This window comes from Terrapene carolina, unplaced genomic scaffold, assembly GCF_002925995.2.
Source record: "Terrapene carolina triunguis isolate 2854851 unplaced genomic scaffold, T_m_triunguis-2.0 Scaffold238, whole genome shotgun sequence".
Classification (NCBI taxonomy): Eukaryota; Metazoa; Chordata; order Testudines; family Emydidae; genus Terrapene; species Terrapene triunguis.
Window position 1 is genome coordinate 6,049,831 of NW_020664589.1, and position 11,569 is coordinate 6,061,399.

General features: G+C 48.8%; 2 protein-coding genes across 3 annotated transcripts in view; both read left to right on the forward strand.

Moving 5' to 3' along the window:
• The window catches only part of SH2D3C (SH2 domain containing 3C), a 46,884-nt gene extending 45,994 nt beyond the window's left edge, over positions 1-890 (forward strand). For both annotated transcript variants that reach the window (XM_024192939.2, XM_026657223.2), the window contains one exon: positions 119-890. In XM_024192939.2, the coding sequence (XP_024048707.1) occupies positions 119-294 (176 nt within the window). In that variant the 3' untranslated portion in view covers positions 295-890. The remainder of the gene's footprint in view (positions 1-118) is intronic.
• Positions 891-4,185: 3,295 nt separating this feature from the next.
• On the forward strand, positions 4,186-9,055 carry TOR2A (torsin family 2 member A). The gene is made up of 5 exons (XM_024192941.2): positions 4,186-4,335; positions 5,667-5,932; positions 6,985-7,160; positions 7,499-7,626; positions 8,448-9,055. The coding sequence occupies exons 1-5, from the start codon at positions 4,200-4,202 to the stop codon at positions 8,690-8,692; spliced, it is 951 nt and encodes a 316-aa protein (XP_024048709.1). The 5' UTR covers positions 4,186-4,199; the 3' UTR covers positions 8,693-9,055.
• The last annotated feature ends 2,514 nt before the right edge of the window (positions 9,056-11,569 follow it).

The following is an 11,569-nucleotide window of genomic DNA, read 5'->3' on the forward strand; positions in this document are numbered from 1 at the left end:
ATCCCAGCTGCTTCCTGCTGCTCCATTTAGGCTAGGGTGGTTCAGAGCATGCATGTGGTGAGCTTGTCCCTGGTGGGCTGGCTTCTCTCTGACGCTCTGGGTCTTGTGTCCTTTGCAGGATTCCAGGGCAAGGCTGAGCTCCTTGAGATCTTCAGCACTGAGTTCCAGATGCGTCTCCTGTGGGGCAGCCGCGGTGCTGAGAGCAGCCAGCGGGAACGCTACGAGAAATTCGACAAGGTCCTCACCGCATTGTCCCACAAGCTGGAGCCCTCTGTGCGGTTCAGTGAACTGTAACCGACGTGGGACTCGGAGTTAAACTCACAGCGGGAGGGTGGCACCAATCAGTCCTTCAAGAGGCCAAGTAACCAGGTCCCCAGTCTGCAAGCCAGCCCACTCCTCATGCAGCCAGGGGGGCTAGGAAGCTGTGGGTACCACAGACCCAGAAGGGGAGCCAGCCAGGCGCGAGGGCGTGAGGAAGAAAGCTGGCATTTAACATCTGCAAAGGAAAGAACTGACCAGGAGTGAAATCGCGGCATTGGGATGGGTACGTAGCTCTCTGGAGAAAAGAAACCTTCTGAAAAGTTCCAGCATGCCCAGACTGATGGGGGAGGGAGCCCAGAACAGCTATTGTGATATAGGTCCATCCGTGCTCCGCACATGCAAAGTTACAGGAGGCTGCATTTTAATTTCCACCCAAAGCAGTGACCTCCCCTCCTCAACCACCAATACAAATCAATAGTGGAATCTCACTAACGGACCCTCCCCACTAACATCCTATCGAAATTCCCTGGGCAGTCCCGGTGCAAATGTTTTGAGCTGCACATTTGTGGAGGAAGGAGAGCACTGATCACTCCCAGCCATGGGACCTCCTGCTGATTCTCAGCTGTAGTTTAGGCTACAGGATGCAGTGTGTGCATCCCAGCTGATCTACACAAAGATGCCTGTGAAGCCAGAAATCCACCTCCTCTGGCCCTGCAATCACAAGGTATCTCATTACCGTTGTGTTCTTCATTCAGCCTTGCTGGTTCTCAGCCACGTGGGGTCCAGTTGCTATGATCACCCAGTGCCGCCCCCACTCGTACAGCCTGTTGGCCTCAGATATTTTATCTTTTCTCTGTCTTGTCTGTGGCCAATTAATTCTGCCTGTAAATAAATTTCACATTTACTTCTTGATGTACAGACTTGTGAGGGCGTTCTTGTAAATAATTATGCTCACGTCATTTCGTCTTGTAAATAAGTGTACATAGATCATGGGGGAAGTGGGGGTTTTTTGTTGTTGTTTTTGGTTCTTACATACAATAAACTTTTATGCTCTTCCTCAATGGACTCACATCTTTGGAGAACATTTTAAAATACTTTTCTATAGTGACACAAGCTTGTACCATTCAAGGTGCGTTTGTACTGACGCCCCAAGTGTCGGTGGTGTCTATGTATTGTGCCCCAAGCATCGATGGTGTTTCTTCTTTTGTTGGCATTACTTTAGAAATTTAATGCACCTGGGGCATACAAATGTATCCTAGGCACAGCAGAGCTCCTTCTGAGGACAATGCATTCACATACCTTCAAAAGATCAGTGGGCTTCTTCTGATAATGTGTTTGTTGCCTAGTGGGGACGACTCATCAGCTTATGTTCAAAATCAGATGGTCCCCAGAGTTTGAGGTCCACTAAGGGCTTCAAAACATTATCACACAGTAGCCCAGTCGGTAGGGCTGGGACTAACCCACTCAGCCCTGAATGCAACAACATGTAGCATGTAACAGACACCTGAGGGTGTCATCAGCACCTAGCTCTAAAAACCTATCCACCTTTTCATCTTCTTTGCTTTACACCAGAACAAGCTGTCTACCCATCCGTTCATAAATGATCATTGCTGGTTATCACCCAGCCATCCTCTGGGCCTGGCATTTTCAGCCAACTGCAGGGTAAAAATCTCTCCAGAACTTCTTAGAACTCCTGATCGGCTTGTACATTTTTTTTGCTTTGCTGTAATTCTGGTGACCACACCAGCCTGTTCTGGCTGATGGTTGGACTACGGGCTCCAAAGCCGACTTAAAGTAAAACCACTCAAAACCTAGGCTTTGGGGAATTCTGTTTATCCCATTGGAATTGCTGTGGCTGCTGCTGGAATGCTGCGGCTGCGGCTGTGATTGCAAAAGGACTGGAAGAGGATCCATGAGGTTGTGCAGGGAGAGGAGGAAGCCAAGAGACAATATGTGCTGCACCTTTTGGAAAAAATTGGAGAGCTACTGATTTAGTGAGAAGGCGCCACCCCGTGGTGCTTTTAGAGTCGCGTAACTCAAAGTGTCTTATCACTACAGCCTATGTTGGTATAATTTATGTTGCTTAGGGATATGAATAAACTACCACCCTGAGCAACATAAATTAAACCAACATACACGCCTGTGTGCACAGCACTCAGGTGAGGTAATAGTATCTTTTACATCACCTACCTTGTCTCTCTCATATCTACATTACCCACTTATGGCGGCAAAACTTATGTCGCTCAGGGGTGTGAAAAAAACACACCTCTGAGCAACATAATTTTCACCAGCATAAATGGTAGTGTGCACAACACACAGCTTCTCCCGCCGACATAGCTACCGCCGCTCGTTGGGGGTGGTTTAATTATGTCCTCTCCCATCGGCATAGAGTGGCTACACGAGAGATCTTACAGCAGCGCAGGTGCATCAGTACTGCTGTGCCCCTGTATGGTCTCTAACGTAGACACAGCCTCATACCCTGGGACCAACACGGCTACAACAACACTGCAAACAATTATCCAAGTGTCTTGGGGGGAGGGGGGAGGGGGGTGGCAGCAGGGGGAGGGGGTAATTTACCAGTAAAAGCTGGCTGCTAAAAAGGCAACAGCCTGACACTGCCAGCCATCCGCCTGAGCTCAGGTCCCTAGAGTCCTCTCATGCCCCAAACCAGCAGGCTTGCAAGCGCTGAGGAGTGACTATGCTCGGTCCTAAGTCAAGAGGGGCATGCTCAGCGATCCTCCCAGCAACCTCCTCTGTTCAGTGCTGGGAGGGGGGGGGGGATGGACAGGCTCCAGAGAGAGCTGCTTCAAACTCTTTTTGTTAAAGGGAACCTGTTTGCAATGCCAAGGTGCACAGGGCAAAATGAGAGGGTGAAAATGGGGCCCCGAGGCGCGCTCCCATACCCCGAAATAGCAAACTTACCTGTGTACTAATCACCAGTTGTGAGTCTAAGCGAGATCCTCACTCGTGCTATGCAGAATGCATGTCTTGGAAGACTCTGTTAGCTGCACCCATCCATGAGTGCAGCAGCTGCTGGTTCCCCCTGTACGGCTTCTATCGTGTGGAGTGACTTCTCTCTAGCTCATCCCCTCATCGCTGCTCCATCTCATTTCAAATCTCCGGTGAAAACCTCTCTCCTCGCCCATGCCTTAGGTTCCCACAAATGCAAGTTTGTCTGGCGGGGCAAACACATGCATCCCAACACTGACTAAAGAGGGCAACGTGACCTGGGCTCCCAGTTATTTTGAGACCCCATGAGCCAGGCCTGAGACATTTGGACCACTCCAAAATCAGGAGGATCCCAGAAATGCCCGGATCTGGTACCAAGCCACCCTGCTGCAATGCTCTCCCTCCGTTGTGGTTTACACTTTCGGGGGTAGATGCAGAGCTCTGCTGGGCACCTGTGGGAATTGAAGTTGCTCATTTGGGATGCAGTGTGGACACCAGACACGAAATCAGGGGTTCTCAAACTGGGCGTCACGCCCCCTCAGGGGATCGCAAGGTTACTAGGTGGGTGTCACGAGCTGTCTGTCAGCCCTGTGCGGGGCTGACAGCCTGAACCCCGTTAGATTCAATTAACCCCCCTCCCCATTTTTAATTGATAAGGGGGGGTCGCACTCAAAGGCTTGCTGTCTGAACGGGGTCGCCAATAGGAAGTGTGAGAACCACTGCACTAAACCCAGCCATGCACTGGGTTTAGTGAATCTTCCCCCTGGGCCCTGTACCCCGAGGACCCTGGTCACTGCCCCCCACCCCCCAAGGTGCCCCGCCCCTCCCTGCATTCAGGCCCCACCCCGCCCGCTTTGGCTCCTCCCCCTGAGCGCCGAGGCAGCCGCGGCTCTGGCGGTTGCTTCCCGCCCTGCCTGGAGCCGGGCCCCGCGCGGGGCAGGCTGGGACCTGTGGTCCGGGACGGGAGGCGGCAGGCGGCGCGCGGCGGGATGGGGGGCGGCTCTGGGCTGCTCCGGCTCCTGCTGCTGCTGGGGGCCGCGGGCTCGGCCGCCCCCTGGGACCTGCGCGCCCTGCGCTGCAGCTTCTCGGCCGCCTGCGAGTGCGACTTCCGGCCCGACGTGCGCGGTGAGCGGGGGGAGCCGGGACTCCGCGGCGCGCCTGAGGGGAGGGGGTCCGGGGGAGCAGGGAGAGCCGGGGGAGGAGGGGATGGGGGACAGGGAGAGCCGGGGGGGGGGGATCGGGGGGGCAGGGAGAGCCGGGGGGGGTCTCTGTAGGGGGAGGGGCTCCTGAGCAGCTAGGGAAGGGGGTGGATCGGGGGAGCTGTGGAGCGGGTCATCCCTGACTGAGGGGCCACCCTTGGGTGTCCCTGAGGGGCCAGGGGAGGATGGTTCCTCCAGGGGCGGGGTGTTGGCTGCCCTGACCCGTCCCCTGGGGTGCACACCCGGCTGCAGGGGATCTCTTTTCACGCACCCCTCCCCTGAGCGCTCTACTGCTGTACATTTAAGGAGCCTGTATGAAGACTGAAGTGCATTTGATTGCTGCTCGGTGAGCCCCCGTTACAGGGTGACTCGCACCCTGGGGAGACACTAGATCAGCAGGCCCCCAGCACAGATGCAGAGGGCGAGATCTCAGGGGTGAGGGCCAGATGTGGCTATTGGATGATTGTGACGTGCTGCTCCTTTTGAGAGCATCCCTAGAGAGGAAGTGGAAGGATGCCCCTTCTCTAAGTTGCACACTAAAACCAGTTCCTTCAGGGCCACAGCAATACAGATGTTCAAAGAGTTGCCGTTTTGTGTCGACTAGAGCCTGATCCAAAGCCTGTTGGAAAGATGCCCATCTACTTCAACGGGCATTGAATAGGGACCCTGCTCCCTGGACAGTTCCTTCCAGTCTGTTCAGTGTTTCTGTTCACTCTTATTTCAAATGTCTAAAGTAATGGAGCTTCCCTCTAGAGACCTTTCCTCCACCCACTATCCCCTGAAATTCATCATAGTATTTCCTTTTCTTAACTGCATCCCATTACTCCCTGTTAGACTTCTTACTACCATTGTGAGGCCTGGCCTACACTTACAAGTTTTACCAGTATGTAACTGGTGGTTAGGGGTGTGATTTTTGTTGTTGTTGTTGCTTAAACTAGTTATACCAGTAAAAGCTATAGTGTGAATGCAATTATACTGCTATAAAAGTGCCTTAACGCCAGTATAGCTTTTCAGTTCCTGGAGCACTTTTATGTTGATAAAAATGCATCCACACTGTTTTTACTATACCGGTAAAGTAAAAGAAGTATATTTTTAAGTGTAGACAGGTCCTGAGCCAACTGAAGTTATCCCACAGGAAGAAATATCCCCCAACCCAGCATCTGAGGGGAAAGGGCAGAGATGGCTTCAAATAACAGCCCAAATAACTTCCATCTCTTAATTCAACATATTCTAAATCTTGTTTTGGATTCATTCCAGGTCTGGAGTGTGACTTGGCCCTGAACCTCGTTGGGCAGCACCTAGTGAGGCAATTGGTGGTGAAAGGAGTGAGAGAGTTTTTACAGAATCATGATCCTGTCAAACCTCTGGTGATGTCCTTCCATGGCTGGACTGGCACAGGCAAAACCTACGTGAGCTCCATGCTGGTCCGCTACTTGTTCCAAGATGGGGTCCGCAGTCCATATGTCCACCAGTTCTCCCCAATAGTGCACTTTCCCCACGCTGAACAGATCGAGCAGTACAAGGTAAGAGTGGAGGCTGCCTCTGAAAGCTAAATTACAACACTTATTTCCTCTTATGATTATCTAGTCAGCCATTGGATAAGTATTGAGACTCTTCTCCTACCTTCCAACACATACTGTAAAGTGCAATTTTTATAGCACCTCTTATCTGAAACTGTTCCAGTGCTTTCCAAACACGAATTAAGCCTGTGGGATACTATCTCAGCTTTACAGATGGGAAAACTGAGATATAGCTAGGGCAAGTGACTTGCCCAAGGTTACACAGCAAGTCAGTGGAAGAAGTGGCCATACAACCTAGGCTCCTGATTACCAGCGCTCTGCTCTAACTACTTGATTGTACTCCCATTAACCTTGGCATTGCCCAGAATCGAAAGAAAAACTTGAGTTAAAATCCTCTGTTGGAAAAAGCACTTCAATGCTTTTTCCAACAGAGGATTTCATTAGTCAATGAAGACTAATGCATTTCACCAGAAAGTCTGTACATTAAAATATGGAATGGTATAAATATTGGACCAGCTGCAGCCTTGGTGGTGTAAACATCTCCAACTGACATCAGAAGAGTCTCACCTGCTTACACCAGAACTCAATTTGGTTAAAGTATATTTTCCTAAGCGTCCATACTAATGGCTGGTCTCAGCATAGAGTGAAGGGAGTGTGAGTACATGTTCAGTAACTTTTGGGGTCTGACTATTAAACTTGTGGAGCTCTCGAATTTCCGTTTAATCCACTCAATATTTCTTCTTTAAATGGATTTGTACTAGTAACACGATATTAAATTAGGCAAAATTCACCATGTTGAATTAAGAGCAAAACAGTTTACCAGGGAACCTTCACTAATGGTAGTCAGTCTTGCAACGTACAAAGTTAATCCTTCTTTCCAGGCAGAGCATCACAAGTGCTGTTCTAAGGAACAACAGCTTTTGGAGGTTGCTATTTCTGGCATTATTAGCCCAGGCTAATGTTGTTCTCATGTAAGCTTAGCTCTTTGGTAGCTCAAGCTCTTCTAACAAGTTCATGGTCCTAACTGGCTTGGTTGGTTGGGTTTGGTTTTCCAGGAAAATCTGAAGAGTTGGATCCAGGGGAATTTGACAAACTGTGGCCGATCAGTGTTTCTCTTTGATGAGATGGATAAGATGCACCCAGGTCTGATCGATGTGATTATACCATTCCTTGGACCCTCCTGGGTTGTGTATGGAACCAACTACAGAAAAGCTATCTTCATTTTCATAAGGTAAGAGAGCTGCCTCTGCAGCAAGTATAACTGGGTTGGGAATAATTCTAATGCATTGCTACTAATTTGGTCAAATGTTGGTAAGTTCCTCCCTATTTTAATCACCCAGAGCAGGTATTTTGTGTCAGATCCATGAGATCTCAACTCATTTCAGTCTGCAAAGGTACATGGTCTCATAGTGCTTTGTCTCTTCCACTGTTTGGCAACCTCTGTAGCAGTCTTCATAGGCCAACTAAGACTGCTTCCATACTCACTGCAGAATGAGGCACTGCCACTGCAGTACAATATTGATGTCATGGGATAACTTTCTGGTAATTTCTTGTCTTGGTCTTGCTCAGCAACGGAGGAGGTGAGCAAATTAATCGAATGGTGCTGGATCTCTGGTATGCCCGCAAGGACCGGGAAGAGATCAGCCTGCAAGATCTGGAATCTGCAGTTTCAGAAGCTGTGTTTGAAAATCCTAATAGTAAGTCTTTCCATCAACTGGGAAATGCTTTTCAGTGAGCATGCTCACCAGCAGGGGGAGCCATACCCTATTTCAAATAAGCCAATGATATTTATACAGTGTTTTACAGATATGTGTCAAGCTATTATCAGTTTTCAGGGAGAAGCCTGAGGTGGAGTTAGGACCTGGATGAATTGCTTTGGCAGATGAAAGGAGTGGTTCTGCTGGTCAAGCCTACAGAAACATTACCATGCTTAACAGAGTTCCACTCGGAGAAGGGGCACCCACGACTGAATAGGAGGCAGATAGGGTAGTGGGGCCCAGTAAGAAGCTAATTATTAAGGGCCTGATCCTGAGAGGTACTGAGTACGTAGAGATTTCCTTTATTTCCCTGCTTGGCAATTTTTAGGATTGGGCCTAAGATAGGTTGGTATATCTGAAGTATCAGTACAGCTGTTAAGAACCATGTATTTGGAGAACACTGGATGACAGATGGATCCAGCTCCCTCAGTTGAATCTGATCTGTTGTCTCTTCTGGGTACTATGACTAGAGCCCTGCAAATCTGTGCATATCCACTTTATAGCCACAGATATCTGCATTTCCGGATGCAGTCGCATTGTTTACCATCTTCGTGGCTCCTGGATTGGATGCAAATCCAAATTTTTGTATCCACACAGGGCTCTAATTATGACTTCCTGGAAACCAGCTCTGGTGGTGCTGGCTTTGATAGCTGATTCCTCCTAGAGGGTGGGGGCATCTCCTATGCTAACAGGGTTGAATTCCATAGAACTGAGAGAGACTCTGAAGATAAAGCTCTTTGCCTCTCCTTTTTCTCCTGCAGATGGGTTTTGGAAATCTGGAATCATCGAGGAGCACCTCATTGATCTCCTTGTGCCCTTTCTCCCACTGAAGCAACACCACGTGAAGCAGTGTGTGGTGAATGAACTCACCCAGCAAGGCTTAACGGTACAGCAGGACATCATTCAGGCGGTTGCTGACAGCATCCCCTACTTCCCAGAGGAGGAGAGAGTGTTCTCATCAACAGGCTGCAAAACGGTGGCCTCTCGCGTCACCTTCTTCTCCTAAACTGAGAGAAGGACTCTTTCTCCAAAGTAGCGCACAGTTGAGGAGCTGGTAAGCAGCCCTTGGAGGATAAGTTTACCCATATACTTGCTCAGATTCAGAGGAGCAGAGTTTAAGAATACTTAAAGCTGCTGTGCCCAATAAAACGGGGATGACCATGAAGAGCAACAGATTGTGGAACTCTGATAGGACAAGTGCAGCCTCCAGCCCTCAGGCAGAGGCTGCCGGATGCAGTCTTGGGAACAAAGGGCACACTGACCTGATTCTAAGCACTTTATCAATCTGTTCTTTGCCCTGGTGGAGGGTGAACACAGAACAGCCAAGAATACCACCGTGATGTGTATGTGGAGTCCAAAGGGGAAGAGGCTGGGAAGGGTTCTTGGCTACTGCTACCTCCCTTTGATAGCTGGAACTGTGCAGATCATCTCCGTTACTCTCTGGGCAGCTGTCAAGATTCTCTGGCCTAGCTCCAATGAATGATCTTCCCTGGGCTGCAGACGAGGGAGTCTCACCCTCTAGTGCTTTTTTAATGGCATTTTTAAACATGTATTTTAATGTGAATCTCAGTATGAAGGCCCCAATGTCATAGAGCCTGCCACACTGCCCTGTGAACATTCTAAACAGATTGACCAGAGTCTCATCTGAAATCTCTGGGGTAAATGTTAAGAGCCAACTTTTCTCAGGTTTTCTTTCACTGTGAATAGGTACTCGTAGGTAAGATTCCAACTGCAGTATCCCTGAGTGCATTAGCATAAGGGGGAAAGGAATGTGTGATTTCTGCTACCAGCTTTGCCCATGACTTGGGGTGTGACCTTGAGCCAGGCCCTTAACCTCCCTGGACATTTCTTCCACCACAGAATACCAGGTCACTCCCTTTGATTCAATGGCATTTACTTGCATCCTGCCAGGGAAGAATTAGGAGCCACCCATGTCAGTCTTTCCAGAAATAAAAATGGTGATTCCTACCTCGCAGGGAGACTAGGCATTAACTAATGGTTTTAAGTACCAGGTATTGGTCTTGTGCTGTATTACATTGCTGGGATGAGTGTGTCCCAGCTGAGGTGTTGAGCTGCTGAACGTCTTGCATATTATATATTGGAGGTTGTCGTTCTGATAGGACACTGCTGGGAACCTGTTGTCCTGGCAGAGCCAGTTTCCATTCCAATTCAGTGCCTCAGATGCAGCTTACTGTATCACAATTAAATGCTGCTGGGGGTTGGAAATAATGCATAGGAATCTCCTTCCCGAAGCTCTGCTACCACTGACCAGCACAGCACTCTTTGCCCTTTCACTGTGTAGCAGCTGGCTACCCAGCATCCAGTAAGAGGAAACAGTGTAAGCTCTATCTGAGCAAACAGATTTGGGTCTAGGCAGAAAGTGCTCCAGGAACTCTCATGCCAGTTGCTGCAGGAAGGTCTCTTCAGTATAGCATTAGAGCAACCTACAGTCTGGTTGAGAAGGAGCCAGTGCTATTACCTCTGTTCAGATCCTGCCCAGGATAGAGTTGGACCAAGATACAGATTTACAGTCAAACATTCTGCCTCTTCCAAAATGTTCATTGTTTTTAATTTAAAATAAATCTGTTGAAAAACCAGGCATGAGTAGCAGTCACTTACTGGGATTCCAGCTGGCATGTTAGAAAGGAGGTAACTATGAGCCTGCATAATGCATTGGAACAGCTGCCTGACCTGACAAAACTAACTCAGGCAGGGACATGAAGAAATATCTATTGTCTGATGATGGAAAACAAGAGCAGTGGCCTTCCTCTGGTGTAAAAGACCAGTGAAAGGGCCATACTCAACTATGAGCAGGACCATGCATCCTCAGTGGGGACAGCTGGCATAGGGAAGGGTGAAGTCTCAGCTGCTCTCTGTCAAAGTTAAACGCCAAGAGAGCACTGGCATCTGTTTTCTCTGCCACATACGTCCCTTTGTTTAAAAGCCCAAGGAGTTGCTCAGGAGACCATTAAAACCACAACAGAGGGATTAAAACAAATGTTATCTTCTACTTCACCGTACAACCAGAGCGTTAGCAGTGACATTTTCATCTTAAGAGGGAGAACCCAGTTGCCACAGTCATTTTTTCCTCGGGTTCTCATGGTCAACTTCCTCATCTGTTTTAACACGAATTGAAACTGAAACCTTGTTGTTTTGGAAACCAGGTTTAGCACGTTCCTCTCCACCCAAGTCAGAGCAATAGAGGTGAGAGTTTGGGGTACAAAGGACAGGCATAACTTCATAAAACTTTCAATACATGGCATATGTATGTCAGCCACCCAGCGTAAGTTGCATTAGATTAACACCTCTGGTTTCAGAGTTTATCCTAATCAAAGCATTCCTCCTGCTCAGCCTGCATTTCAGATTAATGCAGTGCGCAGAGATGATTCACAGCTAGTCTGCTTTCCTGTCCAAATCTTATCACTATGTAGGAACAGCCCCTTAGATGTTCACCTCTAAAGCAGCAGTGTTACAAGTTTCTTATAAATTCAGCACCCTTCTGTGGCACTAGGTTGTAGTACAGCAAAGCCTGTAAATATAGTGACTTCCTGGAAAATTGCCTAAAATTCTTGGCAGAGCTGGCTTTCCTGCTTTGGGAAGACAGCTCCTAGGCTACCTGGACAATGGCTGGGTCTACACCTTGCAGGAAGAAAGGATGTCTGTGCAGATACCAAAAAAATAAAGATGAAAAAACAGGAGGGGGCTACAGAGAAAGTGAAGCGAGAGAAGCAATATGTTTATTAGAGCCGAGGTAGCAGGAAAGGAGTCTAAATGCACCTACTTTCCATTGAAACACAGCTTAGTGTCTGTAACCCAGGCAGCTCAGGTGCTGTCTCTAACACGAAGCTGGAGCAGTTGTTGTACTCTGACTTTTCCTGCCTTC

What these genes read in the sequence shown, in the direction of transcription:
- TOR2A (XM_024192941.2), top strand. Translation starts at nt 4,200, where the DNA reads ATGGGGGGCGGCTCTGGGCTGCTCCGGCTCCTGCTGCTGCTGGGGGCC. An exon ending in CTTCCGGCCCGACGTGCGCG is followed by an intron (nt 4,336 to 5,666) that starts GTGAGCGGGGGG and finishes GATTCATTCCAG; the next exon opens with GTCTGGAGTGTGACTTGGCC. An exon ending in GCTATCTTCATTTTCATAAG is followed by an intron (nt 7,161 to 7,498) that starts GTAAGAGAGCTG and finishes GGTCTTGCTCAG; the next exon opens with CAACGGAGGAGGTGAGCAAA.